We start from the raw sequence: 25,754 nt of genomic DNA, 5'->3' as shown, positions 1-25,754 counted from the left end.
CAAAAAGCAGCCATACTGAAAAACATTATTTGGGAAAAAAAAAGTTTAAGAATTCGAAGTCACTTGGAATAGTTATACTGGACTGGAATGTAGTTAACATTCAGAAACTGTTTTTGGATTTTATAATGCCTGATTGAGTTAGGTGCCAGACTACAAATTTACTAGAGTGATTGCAGTTCAAATACGTAAAAAAGAGAAAAACTCCAAACTGCCAGAATGTCATGAAATTTAAGAAGAATAAAGTAATAGATGTTGCTACTTGATTTTCAGTATGAGTAATGTTTTTTCCCAAGTCAGTTATTGCTTCTTTCACCTCAAGGAATAATTTCTTACTGTAAAAAATGCCAAGTTTCACTGTGATTTAAAGTCCACATTAAACTGTTTCTTCCCCTATAACTGCCAGGGTAAATCAGTTCAAAGGCAGGAGAAATGCAAAGGCATACCACCTATAATATGACTATGCCTGGTAAAGTACTGTGATGTTCAAACAAATCTTCAGATAGAGGACAGTGTTACTGTACTAAGTACATGTCCTACAAAATAAAAAGTGAACATGGGAGTTAAAAACAAAAGAAAGCTTGTAATGTATTTAACTCAGTTATCTTTCATCGTGTCAAGGGCACATTTGGGTAGTGTATTGTATAATATAGTTTTTATATGTTCTTATTTTTTTAAATTATATTCTGCACTTTAATGACCCACTATGCAACTGCCCTTTTTTCAGATGGATGTGAATGGAAATTGCCCGACACACTACAGCCTTGTTGGTGCAGAAAAAACTACACTGATTATTAAGAAGGTTAAAGAAATTGGATCTTGTAACAACAGATATCAGCATCAGTCAGTGATTCAGACAACACCATATTCATTTAGATCGGTTAGTATCTCAAAATTTCAATATAAATGACAGTTTAAATAGACACCCACATACTTTTCTTAAATAATCATCTTTCATGGACAGATGAGTGAAGGTAAACATTCAACATTGTTGTTGTTGTTGTGGTCTTCAGTCCTGAGACTGGTTTGATGCAGCTCTCCATGCTATTCTATCCTGTGCAAGCTCCTACCTGGAGCTTGGTAAAGGTAAAGAGGGTACAGCAGCGTACTTTAGGTGTAACTTTGCTCAGTGTTCTGATCACCCCCCCCCCCCCCCCCCCTCCCAACATACACACACCTTTCTTCAGAATTTCACTCTGGAGGCAGGAATGTCCCCATAGCAGATGCTGCAGTAAATGTGTGACTGAAATAGGCCAAAAATAGGCCAATATATGCAACCTTCAGAGACTTACCAGTGACTGATGAAGGCTGAGGCCAGAAGTATTACAGGAATCTAAGATATATTGCAGTGAGAGTTACACCTATGCAGTTCAGAAAAGCAGGAATCAGTGGGAATGATCCAAATGGCACAGGCTGTTAAGCAGACATTGAAATGAAGAACATTGTGTTGTGCAGTGTACCCAGCAATTGGATGGTCCATCTGTTTCTTGGCCACAGACATCTGCAGCCATTCATGCGGACGGACAGCTTGTTGGTTGTCATGCCTACATAGAATATGGCACATTGGTTGCAGGTATATTTTTGTGAATTTTTTCAGATGTACTTCTACGTTATTTATGTATTTTTATGTGTTTCTATCCTCCAGCATGGATCTTTCCTCCTTCCATCTTCATCAGTACAGAAAAGTTTTCTTATCCCTAGGCAGAACCCTGTTCCTGCTACATTTACTGGCTCATAGAATCCCCCCAAATGCCCTTACCATCAAATCATCCATCTCCATCTGCCACACTTCCTTCCTCAATGACCTCCATCTGTTCAGATTCCACCAGTTCTTAACCCTCATCAACATAGTCCTGCAAAACCATATCAATCAATCCTTGCAATACCTCCTTTCCGTCTGTAAAATTCTCCTGCTATGCAATCCCAAATGCCTGGATCCCACATCACACATTGAAACACTTGCCCTTCAAGAACTAGAGCAACGTGCACAATGCTACCTTAAAAAAACTCTCCACCCTGTTCGCTTCCTAACTCTGCCATGGACTACCACTATCCACCACCTCTACAACAACCTACAAACCTCCCACCCATCCCCTCATAGCTAACAAACCCTGCCTTGCAGACTTACTACATTTACCTCACCTTCGAACACTCCATCCCATCACCATACAGAAATCAGAACCTAAACACAGTCGTGAACCTTTCTTCCAACCGCAGACATATCAGTCCTTTCCAAAAGGCTCACCTTTTGCCTGGCCCCAAATTCAATCATGCAGGACTTGTTAAAGACCTTCTCTCCTTATCCCAGTCCATATAATTAACAAATTTCCACTATCAATCCTACCAGACTCAACCAAAGACCAATGCTGAATCCTACCTGACTCAGTCCACTCCTCCATCCAACCGCTGTCCCCTAATCACTCCTTGCTAACTTTCCAGAATTTCTTAACCTTGAACCTTGCCTCTACATCATTCCCCAAATCCCTCAACATGCAAACTATCCTTACATCTACAGAAAGAACTACAATCCACCACCTAAAAACTGATCCTGACCTTATAATACTACATGCTGACAGGCTCCACCACTGTTGTTTTGAACTGTAAGGATTAACTGACAGAAAGATTCCTCCAACTGTCAGATTCATCCACCTACAAACCCTGCCACAGTGACCCCATTCCAGAAATCCAGTAGGATATCCGGTCTCTCCACAAATCCTTAGGTCCATCCCAGAACCTCTCCCCAGAGTCGATCTCTCTCCTCATCACTACCACTGCACTCCTACCTTCTACATGCTTCTCAAAGTCCATAAACCCAATCACTCAGGACACTCCTATGTGGCCAGTTACTGTGCCTCCACTGAGAGAATCTCTGCTCTCATAGACCAACACCTTCAGCCTATTACCCGCAACCTACCCTCCTACTAAAAAGATACCAACCATTTCCTCCACCAACTCTCCACAGCTCCTGTTCCTTTACCACATGGTGTTCTGATGACCACTATTTATGCCACCTCCCTTTACACTAACATCGTTAATGTCCATGGCCTTACCACTGTTGAATACTACATTTCCCAATGCCCGACAGGTTACAAACCTACACCCTTCTTCCTATTCACCACGACCAACTATATCCTGAGCCACAACTACTTCTCCTTTGAAGACATTACCAACAAACAAATCCAAGGTGCGGCTATGGGCATGCATGTGGCACCATCTTATGCCAACCTATTTGTCGTCCATCTAGAGGAATCCCAAACTCCTCACCTGCTTCAAATTCATTGATGGCATCTTCATGACATGGTTTGAGGGTGAGGACAACTTATCCATATTCCTCCAGAATCTCAGCACCTTTTCCCCCATTCACTTTACTTGGACCTCCAACGCCACATTCCTCAGTGTCAACCTCCACCTCAAAGATGCTACATCAGTACCTCCGTCCACATTGAACCTACAACGACTAGCAGTACCTCCACTTTGACAGCTGCCACCTATCCCATACCAAGAATTCCCTTCCATACAGCTTAGCCACCCACGGTCACATTTGCAGTGACGAGTGGCCCTCTCGAAATACACTGAAGGCCTCACTGTGGCCTCCACAGACCAAAGTTATCCTCCCAACCTTGTACAATTGTGCAAAAACAAATCTCCCATTCCTTATTTCTCCAATCACCTACCACCTCCTGAAGTCCCACCGTCCAGCTACAGAAGAGAATTCCCCTCATGGCTCAGTATCACCCAGGATTGGAGCAACTGAATCACATTCTCCACCAGGATTTTGACTTCCTCTCTTTGTGCCTTGAAATAAAATGTCCTCCCCACCATCCTTCACACATCTCCCACATTGATATTCCACTGCCCACCAAACCCACACAATATGCTCATCCATCCCCACACATCCCCTGCTCCCAACCCCTTGGCTTATGACTCATATCCCTGTAATAGATCTAGATGCAAGACCTGTCCCATACATCCTCCCAACACCACCTACCCCAGCCCAGTCACAAGCATCACCTACCCCATCAAAGGCTACCTGTGAAACCAGTCATGTGATCTACAAGCTAAGCTGCAACCTCTGTGCTACATTCTATGTGGGCATGACAACCAAGAAGCTGTCTGTCCACTGTCAAACTGTGGCCAAGAAACAGCTGGATCACCCCATTATTAAGAATGCTGCCCTACGTGACATTCTTCATTTCAAAGACTGCTTCACACCCTGTGCCATCTAGATCCTTCCTACCAATACCAGCTTTTCTGAAATGTGCAAGTGAGAACTCTCCCTGCAACACATTCTACATTTCCATAGCCCTCCTGGTCTCAACCTTAGTTAGTCATTGTACTTGCCCATCTAGCCCCTTGCCTATTCTCATTCCAGCACTACAGAGTACTCTTTCCACCAATGTACCCACAGTCTTTTCACTTCATTCCTTTTCCGCTAACGCCCCCTCCCACTCCCCCCCCCCCCCCCCTCTTGCCCTCTGTCTAACCACCTGACTGCACCCAGCTGCCCTACCCTCACTCCATCTTGTCCATGCTATGCTCCCACATGCAGCACTTCAGCATCCCTCACCTGTGCTGTTATTCCTCCCCCTCCCAGCCCCAGCCTCCTTAGCCCCACCAACCAGTTGCTTCTCCCATCATGCGCTGCTGCTCACAGTGCAGCCTCTGCAGCCATATACTGCAGTCATGTGTGTGTGTGTGTGTGTGAGTTGCATTTGCATGAGAGGTTGTGTGTATGTTGTCAATTTTTGATGAAGGCTTTTTTGGCCAAATGCTCACTTTCTGACAGTCTTTTTGTAGTGCCTATCCGCGATCATTGTCTCCACTATTTGGTGAGTAGGAACTATCCTTTTCATACTACCATTGCATATAACATCAAATAGACTTTGGTTATCTGTCCATTTACCGGTGTAATTAAATCCACTTTTTACACTGATTCTAAGTGCCACCTAGACTTCAAGTTACAGTATAACACCCTTTGTTATTGAGTATTGTGGTTTTTGATTATTGGCACCGTACATACTTCACTGTACTGTAAATATTGCACTGCTTTCAATAGTAACCATTTTATTTCTTCCATTTTTAATGTTTTCTTGTTTGTTACTACTTAATGAAAAGCCTATGCTCAGTATATGGTTACCTCGGATTCTGGATGTGGAACATAGTTCCTTATAGTTTAAATAACATAAATCTAGTAGAAAGTTCATTACATTGTCATTTGCTATAGTACTATAGAGGCACATCTTTGGAGAACTTCACTGGCTAGTAGCACCATCTCTAACAATAGTGCTGCACATGTGGCTAGTTTTCTGACAGCTGTCATTGATCTACATCCTTGTTCCTGTAACATTACAAGTGGCACACCTGGTTAGTGATAGACTGTATGTAACCATGGGGGCCTACTTTAGGTGAGATCACATCTATGTACCACATACCAAATGCACTTTGTAAATCTTTATTTTGTCACAATCCCTATAAAATATTTCTTTATTTTGTCATGAACTACACAGATTTTTTTCAGTTTGTACATGACAATGAGAGTGATTCAGCTGAACAGATTATGACAACGAGTAATGTCAGATGACTGGTATACATTGAATAAAAGTTTCATTGGTATGTGTCATAGAATGGAAGTTTAAATATAAAATGTACTACACTATTGTTCACTTCCATTATGCAATTTTCTGTATTTTAGATATGAAGATGACTTATCAGTGAGCTGAAACCAGTTATCAAATAAAGCAATTTTAGTGATCTTGACCTTGTATTTTCTTTCCACATATTTTAACATGACAGATTGCAAATCATCCCATTTGACAATGTCAAATAACTATGTAACCCATTAGGCTAGCAGTGAAAGTATTTGATCCTTTTGAAACATTCATCAAATATTTTGATTTGACAGTCTAATGTTTCTGTTAGCTGCTCCAGTTTTCTAGTCAGATTATTGATCACATATATAATAAGTGCATCTATTCTGCATGAAAACCATCATTAAAAATTGTTACACTTTGTGTCTTTTATTGCTTGTTTGACACAAAACTAGGTAGGTTGTGTTTTGTGTTTATCTGATACTGTACAACATATGTTAGAGTTTATGTTGAGTACTAGAAGCACTTCCTCATCATTTCATTCACTCTTCAAACAGAACCCATTTATGTAAGCTTGATTTTCTCCACATGTAATCTTATGGTCATTATCATAGGTGTAAGTTAGAGGAAGTAATATTTTCCCTACATCATACTGGAATGTGGGCTCTTGCAATTTTGAAGGTAGGGATCTCTGCATTGCACAGTTCTATTGTCTGTTCATATAAGAGTCAGTTTCCAGACATCGTCATTGCTTTACTTCACACGTCCATAAATGCATACATTGATATAAATGTGTAGATAAGGAATTATCAATTACTTCCTACAAAAACAAACTATAGACATTAACAATTTTACAAAGAGACATTACTGCTTGAAATCTTCTGTTGAATAACACCATTTCTCTATTAATAAAACCTTAAGTTTGTTTTTAAGGTGTTTAAATTAGATATCTTAAGATTGTATGGTAGTCTGTTGTAAAATAATTGTTTCTGTTTTCTGTGGACTGTAGTCAGCAAATTTTTTATTAGTTGTAATTCTGTGAAAATTTTGTTTTACCCATATATTATAGTTATGTACATTGCATCCAGAAAGGATTTGTGACTATGGAGTGTGAACTGATATGAAACTGCAGATTAAAACTGTGTACTGGACCGAGACCCACATTCCAGTACAGTGTAAGGAAAATATTACTTCCTCTAACTTACACCTAAAATAATGACTATAAGATTACATGTGGAGAAAATCAAGCTTTGGATTTTGCTGGTATGTGTGCTCAATGACTGAGCTACCAAAGCACAACTCACACCCCATCCTCATAGTTTTGCTTCCACCAGTAACTTATCTCTTACCTTCCAGAATTCACTGACATTCTCCTGCAAATTTTGGAAGGTAGGAGATGAGATACTGGCAGAAGTAAAGCTGTGAGGGTGGGGTGTGAGACATGCTTGGATACCTCAGTCAGTAGAACACTTTCCCAACAAAGTAAAGGTCCTGAGTACAAGTCTCGGTCTGGCACACGGAGTTCATCTGACAGGAAGTTTTATATCAGTGCACATTCCACTGCAGAATGAAAATTTCATTCTGGAAACATACCTCTCTGCAATATGCTTTCTTCTATGAGTGCTAGTACTACAACCATCACAGGAGAACTTATGTGAAATTAGAAAGGTAGGAGATGAGGTACTGATAGGTAGGATATGAGGTACTATTGGAAGTAAAGCTGTGACAATGGGCTGTATGTCATGTTTGGGTTGCTCAGCCAGCCGAGCACTTGCCCAGTGAAAGTCAGAGATCCGGAGTTCAATTCTTGGTCTGGCACACAGTTTTAATCTGACAGGCAGTTTCATGTACATTGCTGTGTATTACATTATCTTCTGGGTTTAGCTTCACTGTCATGATTTCCTGCTGGATGTATGTAGAGTTGATGGTAAGTACTTTAACCACCCCTAATCTCAATACCATTGTGAAGTTGTTGATATATCAATCTAAAATATGTATGCCTTAAGGTATCATGGGCCAGGAGGACTGAGGCATATTTCAATAGATATATATTAGTACTGAATTTCTTACAAATATAAACTATTTGATCTTTCCATGACTGGTTTTCATTGACAATAATACTCAAAAAATTAGTCAAACAAGGGTTTTGTAAACAATCAAGCCAGTCTATGGACTGAAGACACCAGCAGCAGCAACACCAATATTCTGCTGCTAAATCTTAGTCTAACATCTGGCTTCTACACAGCTAGATTTTCAATGTTATTTCACTCTAGATTATTTGGACAGCTACTTCTGGATGTTTCAAACTTGTGACGGTTTCCATTGACTGATCACTGATCATTTAGACAATTAATATATTTTGTGTCTCTTTGTACATATTAAATTATATTTATTTGTGTTGGAAGTCAGTTGACCTGTGCACCAAGTGCTGATCATCTGCATCTTATCTTGGTTTTTGGAACAATTTTCTGACAGCCTCACTAAATAACTGCATCATTTGCAATGATCATCAGGGACCTAGAAATTTAATATCCCACGTCATTTATACTTATCATGAACAGTAACAGTTCTACTGCATTTCTGTAAGGTAAATAAGATGATACTATTGATTCTGATTGTTTCCCTCCATTAGGAATGATATACTTATATTGGTGGAGTCTTCAATCCATTTTCATTCCTCTTCATATATTCCATAAGTATGTGTTTTTTCAATGAGTTACAGTACCAAACTCTATCAAAGGCTTTCCAGAAGTCATGAAACATGTGATAGATATAGTCTATAATATCTACAACCTTCTGGAACTAGTAAACAAACACAGCAAGCAGACTTTCTCATGATTATTGCTTGTAGACGACACGTTGATTTTTACAAAGGACCTGTTCAATGATCATATTAACTCTGTGCAGCTGATCCTGTCAAAATTATGTCACCTTAAATTTGTGGATTGTTTTGTTTGTAAATGCATTAAAAATGAATTATTCAAAAACTAAAATCTAAATTATGTTTTTTTTCCCATAGAATTTCCAGCCTCTTCCAATTATGAAGTCAAACAGTTCATGTCAACTGCATGTGGACCACAATATATACAGCAAAATTGATTGTGAAGAAGTTCACTTATTCCAACCATTTTCATACAAGCAAAGTGGAGCGAAAACTATAATTCATCAGGTTTTGACTCTTACCTCAGAGTCAAATGTAACAATTGATGATATAGGTATGAAAATTTGAAGCTAATAATGTTCAAATTTTAATTTCAAAAGTAAAAAATTTAAAAAAGGAACATTTGGAAAAGTTGAAAAATAAAATTAAAGTTACATGCTTGTTTTCAGATACAATCACTAGAAGAACATCCCTTTCATTTGACCATATACAAACTCCAAAGCCTATGTCTGCTGATCTTGGAACATCAAGAGACCTTCTTATGTTAATGTGTGAACTGAATGATGTAAGTTGTGTACTTAAGTATCATTTGCATCTCATGTTGCAGAACTCTTTGGGAGGGGAAGACAACCATTATCAATATATTTTTCACAAGTAAGGTCTATTGCAGTGTTTTCTGTGTAATATAGTATAACATATAAACTGCATTCAAATAAATTTGAATGTAAAATATAATATCTTAGCAACACAAAAGATACAGTGCAATATAAATACATACTTAATATTGAACATTTCCTACTTATCATTACAAATCAAATCACAGTACCTCTACACACACTTATGGGCCTCAATAATCATTTCACTCGATTATCATTGCTGCAAATAGACCACAATATTAAGAGACATAACAGGATTATGACATTATCTTGTAATATGACCTAGGGGTCATAATATGACCTTATGTGAAACCTTCCTTATCCCATAATATTGTGAGTTATTTGCATCTACCAAAAATGCACTCTAGGACAAACAAAGACATGCCACAAAGGAATTATCTGAGTGAGATGGAAATTGGTAGATTTGAAGTACCTTTTTATTTTTTTATTTTTTTCCCCCAATCAGTCTTCTGACTGGTTTGAAGCGGCCTGTCATGAATTAATTATTAAATCTTTTTCTCATGGTAACCTTCCCCTTGGAGGTCCCCTCCCGGAGATCCGAATGGGGGACTATTCCAGAATTTTTTGCCAATGGAGAGACCATCATGACACTTCTTCAATTACAGGCCACATGTCCTGAAGATACACATTATGTGTCTTTAATGCAGTGGTTTTCATTGCCTTCTGCACCCTCATGCTGTTGATCACTGCTGATTCTTCCGCCTTGAGGGGCAGTTTCCCACTCCTAGGACAAGAGAGTGCCCTGAACCTCTGTCCACTCCTCCACTCTCTTTGACAAGGCCATTGTCAGAATGAGGGTGACTTCTTATGTGGAAAGTCTTTGGCCACCAATGCTGATTATTAATCAAAATTTAAGCAGCAGTGGGATTTGAACCCAGTACTGAAGACGTTTTGATTGTGAATCAAAGACGCTACCCCTAGACCACAGGTCTAGGTCACATTATGAGATCAGAATCGTTTGCTGGTTGGAGGGCCCTGACAATAATGCTCCAAAATCCAAATATTATCAATTGAGGAGAGACCCAGTGACCTTGCTGACCAAGGTAGAATTTGGTAAGCACAAAGACAAGCAGTAGAAACTCTTGCTATATGTGGGCAGACATTATCTTGCTGAAATGTAAGCAGAGAATAGCTCGCCATGAAGGGCAACAAAACTGTGCTGCTGTGATATAAGGGTGCCGCAGATGACAACCAAAGGGGTCATGCTATGAAATGAAATGGTACCCCAGACTGTTACTCCTGGTTGTCAGACAGGATGGCAGGTGACATTCAAATTGGTATCCCACCGCTGTGCGTAGTCTCTCCAGACATGTCCTCAGGGCTCAGTTTGAAGTGGGACTCATCACTGAAGAGGGACTCATCAGTGGAGATAATTCTACTCTTGTCAGTGAAATTCCAGGCTGGATGTGCCCAAAACTGTAAACTGTAAACTTTGGTGGCTGATGGCTGAAAGTGTGATGCTGCAGCACAATTTCACACACAGATGGCAATAAGGGCTTGTTGGTGTACAGAGGACAATGGTAGTCAGTGGAAGGGGTGCCGTGATCTCAGCCCCTTTCAATGAGCCACCTATTAATGGTCCTTTGGTCACTGAAGCACAAGTTGCATGTTTAATCAATGATAATGATGAATCCAGAGTTCTGAGTGCCTCCCTGATGATTGCGTGGTCATCAAATTCTGTCGTCTCCCTAGGTCGAGCACTTCCATCTTGACACTCTGTTTGGCTGTGGTTCACATATTCCTTCCAACATTGTCAAAGAGTAACTTCGCTCCTATTCAGATGTCAAACAATTTTTTGATTACTATAACCAGCTTCTTTGAGCCCAACTGCATGTCCTCTCTCAAATGATGACATCTGCGTATATTTTCTACGCACCTGATGGCATGGCATCGTTACTGTCCAACTGAGTACATGGAATGAAATTTACAAAAAATTTAAGCCCTGGTATTTACAGGTCCCCATTTACTATTATTGCCATCTGTGTGTGAAATTGTGCTGCAGCATCACACTTTCAGCCATCAGCCACCAAAGTTTACAGTTTTGCATTTTCCATTGATACCCATATGAATATTGATTTGTGGCCAATTTGCGTAGCTCCTTCATGGTGCATCTTTTTTTTTTTAAGTGTGTTGTTGAATGTTATGAGCCAAATAATGTCATACAGACAAATTTCTTAAAGCAAGGGAAACTGAAACTGCACCCGAATGAAGATGGAAGAAAACTAACTTTTGGGACTGCAGGATCCTACATGTGGAGAAAGAAAGGAAAATGTTACCTGTAATGGAACCACTGATACATCATGTAGAAAGTTATTTAGTAGTGTGGCTGAAGGGTAACACAAGAGTACAAGACCAGAATCAAATGAACAATGAAATGACAGCAAATGAAAAACAAAAAAAGAAGCAGTTAGTGGAGATAAAGAAAAATAGAAATAAAAACATATGCCAGAAAATGTAAAGGATGAAAAATAAATGGTGATATTTGAAGGAGTGGCAAAGGTTACAATGGAGGAAAGGAGGAATTTCAAAGTTACTAGAGCGGAGTAATTACTGATACTATCAGAACCACAAATTTTAAACAGTCTACTTTCAGGGGAGGCATTCTGAGAATGAAAAAATCTTCAGATCATCCAAAAACTGGTTCCACTGTTTACATTTTTACTGTTTAATTTAGCTTACAGATTCCACTATTCAAACTTTAAAAAATAATTATGAGACATGGGAAGAATGACTGCTTAAATACCTCTGTGTCTGCTGTAATTAATTTAGCCTCATTTTCATGGTCACTGTGGGGATGGTACATAGTGGGCTGTAGTATGTTCTTAGCTTACACATCTAAAACTAATCATCATAACTACGTAAGTAGGCTTCAACAGGATAGGTACCTTCCAGACTGTGTCATCTGAGGTTTTCCAGCGTTTTGTGATGCTCTTCTGTGAATTAAGTAGACCTGTGATCATCTGTGCTGCACTTTGTATGTGTTCAGTATCTTCTGTTAATCATATCTGTTATGGATTTCTCACATTTCAGCAATATTCTAACATGGGTCACACAAGTGTTTTGTGAATAATCTTCTTTGTAGACTGACTGTATTTTCCCTGTATTCTATTAATCAACAAAAGTCTTAAACCCACTTTATTTACTATTGAGCCTTTGTGATCATTACAGTTCATAGCACACCAAATTTTTATGCCAAGGCATCAGTTCTCCAGATTTTGATGACAGTATTGCAATAGGTGACTGAATTATAGGACATCAATTAAATTTATTGGTTTAAAGATAGCCAGAACATAAACTCACAGAAGTTCCCAGAAACAGGAAGCAGAAAAATTACTGAACTAAAATGCGTAGGTTGCATGATTTAAGAACATCTACAATTAAAAAATCTAAATATACAAATTTAAAGCATTACAGCTTGTAAAGGAGATTTTGTTATTGTATTTGATTGTTTAACATTGCATTTTAAATGGGATTAAATAGATACAGTAGAAAGAAAAATTTAAATAATAATAATAACAATAATAATAATAATAGAAATGTATGCAGTACAAACAAAAGTTGAAAATTAAAACAATCCAGCATGAGTAAAAATGAAGTATCAGAATAATGGTATGACTGAGGATGCCAGACTGTTTTGGTATATACCTTTCTAAAAGCTAAGAAGTTAAATAATTCCAACAAAATAAATCAACACTGACTTGGATCAGAGCCAAATAAGATCAGTAAGAAAGCAATTATCAGGAATTATAAATGTCAGAAAGGGGCTGTTTCAGACTAAAATACTAAATTTAGAGAGATATAAAGGCAAGGATGTAAGAAATTAGGAATTTCATAGCCACAATGAGGAAATAAGAGAAGGAGATAAAATAATTAAAAACGAAACAGAGGCAGTGTAAGAAATTAGGAATTTCATAGCCACAATGAGGAAATAAGAGAAGGAGATAAAATAATTAAAAACGAAACAGAGAGAGAGAGAGAGAGAGAGAGAGAGAGAGACAGAAGTTGTAATATGATCTCAGTTTGTAAAGAAATTTAAAAGAAATTACAGATGGAAAGATGGATTACATAGACTGAAACCTAGTGAGGTAGGGATGGAGTTGGAAAGAGGATGAGAAAGGAAATAGAAAGTGAAGGAATAAAGTTACTGATCAGAAATGTTACAATTAAGACACAAAAGATATGAGTGGTTGTGTGAGAAGTCAGACTTCTTGGGGCATATTTGTGGGAAATACATTCGTCACTGTCTTGGTACACGTACACTGGCACACACAAGACTTGGTCAGCAGAATGACATAATTGGACACAGAAATGTTCTCATAGTTCCTTTATTAGAACTGGACACAACTACATATAACATATTGTAAGATTACATAGGCTAATGTACTAACTTAATCTGTACCAGAAAAAACACTGGTTCTCTCCTTATGGACATTACTGTTTGCACGCACTTGGATCTTGTGTATGTACCAAAGCAAAACTAAATACTAACTTACTAACTTGAAGGTATCTGTGTCACTTAACATAATACTCTTTGGTGTACATTTTATTAGAGGGGGGCTGTCTGAATTTGTCTTAGAGGGAGCAGAAACAAACTGTAAATAAGTTGTGGTGGGTGAGACACAGTGGGTTCCCACAGTTTGAAGTGTGGACACCATTTATCACACATGACCCCATCAAAAAGGCACCAAGCAATCTATAACTTGCGAACATGCTTGTGTGCCATGATGGCAGGTAGAGCAACGAGCATAGCTGGTGCTGCCCCACAGCGAGCCCAGTGCGAGTGTGACATGATGCCACACTGCCAGCCAGGACAAGGGGTGGTATAGCACCACAGTCAATTGTGCTGGTATTTGAGCAGGTAATGCATGGTGGGTGGTGGAAAATGCACCCTGCATTGATGGTGCAATGTGCACCGTCCTGTGCCAGTGCTGTGTGTACCCACTGCTGGTGCCCTTCTTTGCTAGGCTAGGTCACATGTCACTGCGGAGGTGTACACTGGTGTTGTGATGACAGTGACCAGTCCCTTGGCGCCAGAAGTGCAGTGTTACTGCCTAATCATTTGGGGCTGGTGGCCAGGAACATGTTCAGCAGCAGGGGTGGAGTGGTGGACCTCTTGTATGGTTCTGACAGGGCATGAGGTGGCACAAATGGCAGGGCAGCTCCAGACACAGGGTCCCATGGACCACCTTTTGGCTCAGCAATGTTTGCTGAGACACCTTCATCATTGTTCGGTGCCACCTCAATCTCGATGGGCAGCAATATGTATGTGCTCATGGTGTTGAGAGTGTACACCAGCAGCAGATGATAATTGCAAACATTAGTGATGGTGCCTTGGAGCTGCATGGAGAACTTCTTGGTGACACACGAGGGGATGTGGTGTGGACCCAAGTATTATGGTGGAGTGGTGACTGACTGGCATTCACCTGGAGCATTACGTGTGTGTACATTCCAAGATCACAGTGCGTGGTAGGCTGGCCCTCATCATGCCATTCGGGGGAGGGAGAACGGGGGAGGGGGGGGGGGGGGGATGGGTGCAGGCGTGCCAGTGATTTGTGCAGCTGCTGCACAAAGGCTGGGACACAGGTCGTGGGTGGCAGGGTGATGGCTCAGTAAGGTCACCTGAGATGATGAGCAGCTGCCCATGCATGAGCTTGGCAGTGGACCTAAGAGGACTAAAGGGAGTTGGCATACCAAGTTGGGGTGGCATGTAAGGACAGCTTTTAAAGACCTATGAAAATGGTCCATCATGAATCTGGAGGTAGGGTTTAGCTTGTTGTAAAGTACACGAGCATACCACAAGTTTACATGAGAACTTTAAATAAACAAAACATGAACTACCATCTGCGGTCCATGGTGACATTGTGGGGGCACCCAACACACAAGACCCCAATGTTAATAAAGGCCTAGGCCACTGTGTCTGTTATTATGTCTGACAGCAGCTTTTGGCTACCAGGTGAATCTGTCAGTTGCAGTAAGGGAATATAAGTATCTGTTGGATGATGGCAGGGACATTCATGTGTATGTATGAGAAGTGGGACAAGCCATCCAGATTTTCATAAGCCGCCTTGTGGAAGTCTGGGGGATGAGGGGCCATGGCGGCCAGTACTGGAATGAATGTTGCACCAGATCATTTTATGGATACCTGACAGTGGGTGGGGTTGCAGCTTAAGGCTTGTATTTTTGTCATTGCTCAACCACAGGAGCATGGGGTCTACAGCCTGGGTGGCGACAAGTGCCTTGTAGTCAAGGGGAGCAGCAAGGCCCACAATCAATGAGGCAATTGATTATTTTTTATGCCAGCCACATGCCACACATCTGCAGTAAACTGTGCAAGATATTTCCACTGTCAGAATTGTTGGGGTGAGATCTATGTGCTCTCCTTGTGACAGAAACCCATTGTTGAGGTGTGTGATCAGCAAAAACTCTGAATGGCACCCCTCCTCTGAGGGGCAGAAATACCTAATCATCTTACACACAGTGAGGAGCATGTGATTATACCTGGCCCAATGCTGCTGCAGGTCAGTGCGCTTTACTAAGACAGATGCCAGAGGCTGTCAAGTCCAGTCGATATGTTGCTGCATGACTGTGCCTGTTGCAGACTGGCTGGTACTGGCAGCAATTGTGAAGAAGGCGGTTAGTGATGGGTGGGATAGGAGGGCAGCTTGTGATAGTTCATGCTTCTATTGATCAAAAAATGTCTGACATGTGTACCATCCAGTGAATGGGCCTCTTGACCTTTCTGTGGTCACCATGGAATGTGGCCATGACCAGCGCTTGCACGCTCATGAAGTCCTTCAGGATAGTTTGAGTTCCTTCTATGTAATGGGGCATGGGAACTAAGACACAGTCCACACCTTCTTGTCAAAGGGGCAGGAGCCTGTGGATGATATCCTGTGCCCCAGGAAGTTGATCTCCAGAACACTAAAAATGCATTTCACAAGGTTGATAATGACAGCCACCTCCTGGAGATGAGAGAATACCTCCCAGAAACAGCAGTGGTGCTCTGTAAAGTTGCATTTGTAAATCAGAATATCATCCAAGTAAGCAAGACACCCTGAACCACCACGTAAGATGTTTTCAAGGAAGAACTGCCACGTCAGGATGGCGTTTCAGAGCCCAAATCACATGAAAACATTCTTGAAGAGGCCAAAAGATGCACTAAAGGCTCTTTACACCTTGTCATCAGGAGTAACTGGCATCTGCATAAATGCTTTTGCACAGTCCACTTTGCTAAAAACAGTTGCACCACACAGGTCATTGCTGTGCAAAGGTGGAATAGTGTAATGATTGGACACCGTCCCGGAGTGAAGCACCCGAAAGGAGCTCTGTGTAAATAATTCCAGATAGCTTGCTATAAATGAGTTGGAGTGAAGGGCAACTGTTTTCACCCCATTGGATCATAGTTGCTCTTATTCAAAGTTCTGTTTATTAATTAGAATTCTCCTTCAGTCATTGCTTCTCCTTCAGGACTTCTATGGCTTACAGCAATGGTGGATCACCTCTGTCCAGAAATAATGTCATTTAATGCAATGATGACTGACATATCACCCATGGTGCTGTGTTACATCAAAGGGTTCCGTGAAAGGTAGGCAGTCTCTTTGTGTTTGCATCTGCATTTGTATACCACTGTCACATTGTACTCCAGAAGTCTCAGTGCTCATCTCTGCATTTGATCCAACAGATCCTTCAGGCTAGTCAGTCAACATACAGAATGGTGTTCCATCAAAAATGGTGGTCCACAACAACAGTGAGTGGTTTACCAAATAACACTTCCAGTGGCCACCAAACTCCCAGACATGAACATTATTGAGCATATCTGGGACGCCTTGCAACATGCTGTTCAGAAGAGAACTTCACCCTCTCATACTCTTATGGATTTATGGACAGTCCTGCAGGATTCATGGCGTCAATTCTCTCCAGCACTACTTTAGACATTATCCAAGTCAATGCCACATGGTGTTGCGGCACTTCTGCATGCTCGCAGGGGCCCTACACGATATTAGGCAGGTGTACCAGTTTCTTTGGCTCTTCAGTGTATATCCCATTTGTGATGTGCAGCACAACTATTTTTGTGTCACAGAACATAGTCTCCTTTAATTGGTGGCAAAACGCATGTGACATTACAGGAAAAGAAGCCTCTTAGTTGACTATTGGCCAGACAGGTTGGTCATCAGTGATGACTTTTGAGGAGATTTCCTGACACCTTGGTAGCTGTCATCAGTGGAGGGTTTTCATCTGTAGTGGCTTCACCTCCATAGGTGGCTGCCTTGCTTCATTTTCCTGGATTTGGTGACTAGGCAAGGAGCTATTAATTCTGTATGGCAGGGAGAAAACGTTATGGCATGTTGTGTAGCAACCTTGTTCAGAGTATGGTGAGGGGCTTCGTCTGACAAGTTGACTATAATTATCTTACAATTGACTGGCATTGATAGAAGTGTTGTGATGGTTGATGTCTCACCATGAGATAGTTATTGAACACTCATCTTCTTTGGTGCAGGATCATACAGAGTGTATAAGGTGTCCACAGTAGAAACACACAGGCCTGTTGTCCACCGCCCTCCAAATGTCTGCTCTCCTGTGGGGAATTATACTTGGCATAGAAGTGGGCTATATCTGCATTGTTCAGATTATTGGTCATAGTTTGAAGGCTGTGAAACCAGTCTTCAGTTTCCTGAGTCCATTCATTATGACATGTTCAATTGGAGAAGGAGATTGTTACTAAAGATCAACACATCTCTTCTTTAACATTCTCCATTACTTGCTAAAGTATGGGATTAACATTCAACGTTCATGGCTGATATCACTTGTGTACATAGTCTGACATTTCTGGCTGCCATAAACTGCTGTATCTCTTCACTTGCTACCTGGAGTATGACAGAGGTAGGGTCATGGTGATCTTCCACAACTACTATAGGTACCACATTTGGGAGATGGTCATAACTCTCTTTTCTGACCCTTTTCTGTTGCATTTCCTTTATGTGATGGCATCAGTTGGTGAATTCCTCTACTGTTATGATGCCTTTTACCAGAAGAGATTGATCCATATCTTCCGCAACTCCTGTCACCAAATGTGAGATTCTGTTGGCTTCTGTGACATATTGCCAAGACCTTCTGTACGCAAGGCTGTGTCATTTGCCCATGATGTTGAGCCCTGTTCTTCAGTTGTTCTTGCTGCCAATTGGCACCAAAAGTTTTTGTCAGTTCAGCCTGGAATTTATCTCAGGTGGCAAGCTTACCTTTGTTTTTCTTGTCCCAGTTCAGGGCTGTGTCATCCAAGATAAAGTACACAGATACCACACACTTCATGTCACCTAACCTGTTGTATTTGTTGACTTGGTCAAATCCTTTCATCAGTTGCTGACCAGTGTCTTCAGAAAACACTGATGGATGCCTGATATGCAGCTGACGTCCTGCTGTTTTAGAATTCATTCTTCTCCTGAATATAGAGACCGTGGAAATGATGTACAATCTGTTTTCAGTCCCTGTCCATTAAGACTATGGTTTTTATGTTGTTTAATGAAGCCATGGCAGTGCAGATGTTTTGAATGCCCAGTGTATCCACCAAACAATGTCATTCCATTGTATCTCTCTCTCTCTCTCTCTCTCTCTCTCTCTATCTCTCTCTCTCTCTATCTATCTCCCCCCCCCCCTTCACCCTCCCTCTCTCTTCTCCCCTCTACCTCCGCCCTACAAAAGCATGCCAGCATGTGTGTGTGTGTGTGTGTGTGTGTGTGTGTGTGTGTGTGTGTGTGTGTGTGTGTGTGTGTGTGTGTTATTTCACACTGCATGCAAGGCCACAGCCAGTTTCTTTTCATGTCCTTGCCTAGTCTGAGCCTACTTGTAGTGATGGAACATCCTTTTCTCATTGAAATTAATGATGAGTTCACTAGATGTTATTAAACTTCACATATCTAAAGCTATGTACTGTATTAAAAACACCTACTTGTATTTTATTTGAATCCATTAATACTGTAACTGCATGTTTACATCTAAGCTTAACCAGAAGGTCTTTGTAGTAATCTTGATAATTCTGTACAATATTCTCAGATGTTTTGTTGCTGTAATGTATGCTTTGTTTTTCATGACTACCAGTAAGTTTTAAGGTTGCTTTTAGAAATAAGTAACAGCATTATGAATCACTTCAAATTTATTCACAGGTAGTCAACATGGAATCAGAAAATATCGTTCTTGTGAAACACCACTAGCTATTTATTCTCACACAGTAATGAGTGCTATCAACAGGGGATGTCATATTTAATCCATATTTTTAGATTTCCAGAAGGCTTTTGACACTGTTCCTGATGAGTGACTTCTAATAAAATTGCACACCTACAAAGTATCATCCATGTTCTGGGACTGGATTCATTATTTCCATTCTGAAAGGTCACAGTTCATAGTAATTGATGAAAAGTCAATCAAGTAAATCGAAAGTAAAATCTGGTGTTCTTCAAGGAAGTGTTATAGCCCTTATTCTGTTTCGGGTCTATATGAATGATTTAGAAGACAATGTCAGCAGCCTTCTCAGATTGTTTGCAGATGATGCTGTCATTATATCTCTATCAGGCAAAAAGTGGAAATTGATTTAAAATAATGAAAAGTGTGAACTCATTCATATGAGTACTAAAAGGAAGCTGCTAAATTTCAGTTACATGATAAATCACACAAATCTAAAGTTTGTGACTTCAACTAAATACTTATGGATTACAATTATGAATACTTTAGATTGGAACAATCACATTAGATAATGTTGTTGGGAAAATGAACCAAAGACAGTGATTTATTGGTGGAACACTTAGAAAATGCAACACATTTACTAAAGAGACTATCTACACTACACGGTACAGGATTGACATCAGGTAGAATTGACAGAGGACATTGAAAAAGTTCAAAGAAAGGCAGATCATGTTGTATTATTGCAAAATAGGAGAGAGATTACTATGAATATGATACTAAAATGTAGACTTTCATGGCCAGAAATGTCATGTCGATTATAATTATCTGTGCTGTTGTGTCGTGGTTGGTTGATGAATTCTGTGTCAATTCCCAATGTTTCATCCCCGTCTGCGGAGGACATCTTCAAGGGGGTCTGTAGCTCAATGGAACGTCCAACACATCCACTGGCTTGCTACTGACTGCCGCTAAATTCTGTGTCTGTGCGCTCCCGCGCCGAGACGTGACGTCACTTGTTTTGAAAACGTCAGTGCAATTGGCCGCTGTCCACTGCCGTCGATTGCCGTTGCCATCACCCAGTAGTGGACAGTTGGTACACAACTTCTTCAACACCAGCATCCATATACCATTTAATTTCACGCCCTCCTCCTTTCGTTTGAAATTATTATGGTGTTTGGCGATTTTGATTGCCTCCCTGTAGAGCCTTTCGTGATATCCGCTTGTGGCCATTAGTACTTGCATCTCCTCAAAACAAATATGGTGGTTACCTGGCTGGAAAGCATGCTCCACAACAGCTGATCAATGGCAATGGACAGCGGCCAATTGCACTGACGTTTTCAAAACACGTGATGTCACACCTCGGCATGGGAGCGTGCGGACATGGAATTTAGTGGCAGTCGGTAGCAAGCCAGTGGGTGTATTGGACCTTCCATTGAGCTACAGACCCCCTTGAAGATGTCCTCCATAGATGGGGATGAAATGTTGGGAATTGACACAGAATTCATCAACCGACCACAGCATAACAGCCCAGATAATTATAATCGATAGGAATATGATACGCAAATTGGGATGGTAATCATTAAAACAAAGGCATTTTCCACTGCAGCAGGATCTGTTCATGAAATTTTAGTCACCAACTTTCTCCTATAAATGCAAAAATGTTTTGTTTGTGTTTATCTGCTTAGAGAGAAATGATCATTATATTAAAATAAGAGAAATTGGAGCTTTGTTTTTCATGCAAGCTGTTTGTGAATGGAGCATCAGAGAAGTAGCTGCAAGGTGGTTCATTGAACTCTCTACCATTCACTTAATTGTGAGTTGCAGATTTATCATGTAGATGCTGATGTAGATTGTAATGTATGATTCTTTTTGTCACATTTCTTTTTGCTATCAGTGTAATGATTTTCAGGATTTATCTATAACTCTACAGTGTGATTGAAAAAATAGTAAGTTGCAGACATGCATTCTAGGTGCAATGTGTTAACCTTCAATAATGTTGTTGACTGATATCAAGGCAAATTTTTTTGGAATCAATGTCAGTACTAAAAGAGTTAAAGTAAATTGATCTATGATTCAGTCTGTCACTGAATAACTTTAATAAAGGTTGTCCAAAGTTAATACAAATTTTAAAAAAAATGTTTGTGTTCTACCAGTTGCTTTGTGGAATATATGTAGATGATTATTGTCCCATAAAACAGATGCCTACCAGGGCCTAGTATTGTACCCATAGGCCATGACAAAAATTTGATTCAGAAACTCGTATGTACTCCATTGCTCCCATATCTGAGTGGATTTCAGTTGTTGTACTTAAATAGCATGAACAACAATCTCATTTTACACAACTTTTTCAACTTCTCTATTTTGATGTTCACAAGAAGTAAACTTTTTTGTCAGTAAACACAAGATTCTGTACCAATCTCTGAGTATTTACAATGTATTCACTGTTTCATAGTTAATTCAAGCATCACATATATTTCTGTTTCTCTTTACCATCAATATTCATAAGTTTTTAATAAATATTTCTATATTTTAAAGTTTTCCCTTATTGACTTTCTTTCAAATTCTCTTATATGAGGTAAATAAGAGATTTCTATTATTATTTTCTATGTCTTCAAATTTTCAGGATGGTGTCGAGCCAGAGTTTCCTGATGCCTTCTCCCACTTCATACACATTGCTCGGCTTTTGTCCCACGATGCACTCCAGGCACTGTATGATGAAGCTCCTACACTCTGTGAAAGTGCACTGTAAGAAATGTGTTCTTAATTATCGAAATTAAAAATAAATTTTATCACTCGGTAATTAACACTTATTATCTGTAAAACAATTGCAGTAAACATTCAGATTTTTTTTGCACACTATTTTTAATTCTGACTCTCTCTCTCTCTCTCTCTCTCTCTCTCTCTCTCTGTCTCTCTCTCTCTCTCTCTCTCTCTCTCTCTCTCTCTCTCTCTGTCTGTGTGTGTGTGTGTGTGTGTGTGTGTGTGTGTGTGTGTGTGTGTGTGTGTGTGTGAGCTGTAATTGATTTACTTGTGTGGTACTAATAAATCAAATGAACTGTTGTGAATGCAAACACATCTCTTCAGGAATCTGAAGTCACACAACATCCATTACAAGTTCTATGTGACCTTACTGTGCTTGCCAACTCCAAATCTACCCCATTGTTCCTTTCACAAAAGATGGACTGCATCCACATCCACAACTACTTCTCCTGCAGGCAAAATGTGTTCGCAGAAGTCTGTGGCACAACCACTGCCACTCACGTGATGCCCTTACACATTAAAAGTTTATGGACTACCGAAAGAAGTCCTTCTAAGCTGCCAAAAGTTCCTAACTCCTTATACAGTTTAAGTTTACTGATGATAGATTCATGAACAGGATTCAGGGCCAAGAAAATGTGTCTTCATTCCTTCACAGCCTTATCACATTTTCTCCCCTGTGTTTCAACTGGATCTCATTAGCCCCATGGGCTGCTTTCATAGAGTTTGACCTCCACCTTCCTGATGGCTCTATGAAAACCCCCATCCATATAAAATCCACCAACCATCAGTAATAGCTCAACTTTGATTGTAGTTGCTGTACATTCAACACCAAAAAGTCTTTTGTACAGTCTCATTAACTGCAAGCATCACATATGCACAGAGGAGCAATCTCATGCCCACTGTACTTAAGAACTGAACTAGGCCTTTGCAAACTGTACCTCCATCACATATCTGGACTAAGGACAGATCTCCCATGCTATGTATTCCCAATACTCCAACCACATATTCTCTTTTCATTGACATAATGACTGACCTCATATTAAAACTTCCTTCATGCTCCAACCATGCCCACTGACCAACTGCAGTGGAGTACCCTACTTAATCAGGGTGTATATGACCCAGGACAACTTGGGAATCCGGGAAAAACCCCGTAATTTTTTCATCTGGGAGAAAACTGGGAAAAACCTGGGAATTTTTTGTTGTTTTAGCTTTCAGTTAAATTTTTGTGATTTTGACTGGTAAGAATTGATTCTCTAGTGAAGAATGTTACTGTATCCTGCTACTGGAGAATTATACTGCAGAATAAAATACAAATGAGAGGGAAAAAAATAAAATGTTAGTGGCAAAGGAAATGCGCAATTCACAACAACAAAACACCGAGCACACACAAGCGTCTGCAAATAACAAAAATATGTCAAATGCCACAGGGCGAAGACTGTAATTCTTCGTAACAATAAACTGCTTGCTATGAGCATGATGTCACAACTGTTCACATTAGGTTCATTTGACCACTTGCCAGCTGGCTGATGTGCATGCGCAGTTGACTCACATATGAGCAGTACCTTCTCCCACTTTACACTACTTGAAGTGTGGCCGTTAGCTGTATCAGCAGTAGCAGCAAGCAGCCAGATGCAAACGAGAAAACTTTTTTTTGAGCACCCTAGCTGCCAGATTCGTGCATGCACAGAGCTGTAGTGGGGAGGGCGTTAGTCTCCACGTGACCCGTGTTTGCGTTAAGTGATTTTGCTGCTTTTCTTCGTTTACAGTTCCCATGCCAAATGAAAACAAAATGGATTTCTATACCCGGGAGCTATCAAGTGAATTAAAATACATTCACATAATTATGGAGGGCAAAAATATATTATTAGTTTCAGTTTTCTGATTTGATTTTATTTACAAGTTATTAGCCGTCAAGCATTAATCACCTTGCAGAACAATGAAGTTATTTTTGCAAGTTTGCTAAAGAAATTTGGCTTTATTAATCTTTCCACTGGACCAATCAATTTATTTGAAATGAAGTGTTTCATTCCACATTACTGGCTAGTTCAAACTATTTGCTGAATTTCAAGTGCAGATTTTTCACCTTCTGCCGTTTATGACATTATGCCATAATAAAGAACCAAATATGAGATAGTATAGTACTGGTGCTCCAAGAAAATTTACATCCCAAAAACCACACTGAAAAGCTTAATATCTGATGGGACCTATTTCATTGTGAATCTGGAAGAAACCAATGTGCACTTCAAGCCGAATTATGCATTTTAGTATGGTTTACGAAATTCTGATGCTCTTGGGAGTATCTTCTAATGCCCTGTTTCTTTTATGGTGTAATGTAAGGTCTCTTAGTGCTTCATACATACGAACATGTGGGATTCCTACACCACTGCAGCTACGTATGCGCAATAATGCGTGTTTTCTGGCGCTGTCTGGCAACTGGTAAATCAAACCTATTTCTAACAGTCTCTGGATAGTATGGTGAAGGGTGGTTCAAAAAGCATTACTTTCAAAGTAAATTTCTTTTTACGCAAGATGAATTACATGTGAGAAAGTGGGATGAATTTCTAAATCACAGAGCGTTTAAAACTGAACACTTTGAGGACCAGCCACTTACAAGAATTTTGAGCCCAGACATTTATGTCATAATTTTATATTTACTGGCACATTTGTGTAATGTATCTTAAAGTATAACACACGCAAAAAAATATCAATATTACATGTGAAAGCTTAGCTTCTGTTGTAGCTTTTTAATCTTAGAAACCAATATTATATGTGAAATCTTAGATTTTCTAGTAGCTATACTATGTATATTAATGTAAACTGTTAATTTTTGCTCTTTGTGTGTTCACACTATGTAACCAGTGATCTTGCTGTTGACTGATGATAACATGTGTCCTATGCTCTGAATATCTGCTGTTATCGGCTGGCGAGATCACGTGGCATGAGATATGATTGGCTTACAAAAGGACATCGTAAGCTCGGTTTCAATGCTCCAAAAACTAACGCGCTGTGTTTGGTGCAATTCGAATTTATACTTTTGTAATACAAAAATATGCAGTGTATATGTTGCTGCAAATCAAAGGCCTTTCCAAAACTTCTCTCCTTTTTTTTCATTAAAAGTCTTTCTAAAACTTCTCTCCTTTTTTTCACTAAAAGTCTTTCCAAAACTTCCCTCCCACATCTTTGCCTTTTTTCTGGGAAGTTCTATGCGAAGAAGTTACACACTGTTGGGTGGCTTGCAGAGTATAAATGTAGATGTAGATTATATGTTAATGAAGAAAAGACAGAATATCTGGTCACAAGCAAGAAAGTCCAAAGAGATGCACCGTTGGTTGTAGATGGATTCACTTTCAAGACAGTTCATTGTTCAAATACTTAGAGTTGTTTCAGTAACAACAATAGAATGTATATAGAAATAGCCCATCTAGCAACAGCAAACAAAACACCTTTTAGTTTTATCAAAATCTTAAAGAAAATATCACTTAGTACTGACTTCAAAATCTGCTTCTATAAATAAACTATTATACTTGTAACATTAAAGGAACGTGAAGAATTAATGTTTAGAAAGCAAGATGGAGAAAAACTGTTAATAGTCAAAAGAAAAATTCTAAGAAAAGTTTTTGGACCAATATATAATGAAAAAACATGGTATGGACGCTGAGAAAAAATTATCACTTCAGAGAC

The 25,754-nt window shown here is 39.8% G+C and overlaps 1 protein-coding gene across 1 annotated transcript in view; it reads left to right on the top strand.

Moving 5' to 3' along the window:
• Positions 1–25,754, top strand: part of LOC124722172 — an 830,020-nt gene that overhangs the window by 128,129 nt on the left and 676,137 nt on the right. Inside the window, exons 6-9 of the mRNA XM_047247373.1 lie at positions 725–877; positions 8,605–8,800; positions 8,916–9,031; positions 21,937–22,058. Coding sequence (XP_047103329.1) covers positions 725–877; positions 8,605–8,800; positions 8,916–9,031; positions 21,937–22,058 — 587 coding nt within the window. The remainder of the gene's footprint in view (positions 1–724; positions 878–8,604; positions 8,801–8,915; positions 9,032–21,936; positions 22,059–25,754) is intronic.

Source organism: Schistocerca piceifrons, chromosome X (genome assembly GCF_021461385.2).
Source record: "Schistocerca piceifrons isolate TAMUIC-IGC-003096 chromosome X, iqSchPice1.1, whole genome shotgun sequence".
NCBI classification, from domain to species: Eukaryota; Metazoa; Arthropoda; class Insecta; order Orthoptera; family Acrididae; genus Schistocerca; species Schistocerca piceifrons.
Note: the sequence above shows the minus strand (reverse complement) of the source record. Positions and strands in the feature narration are given on the sequence as shown.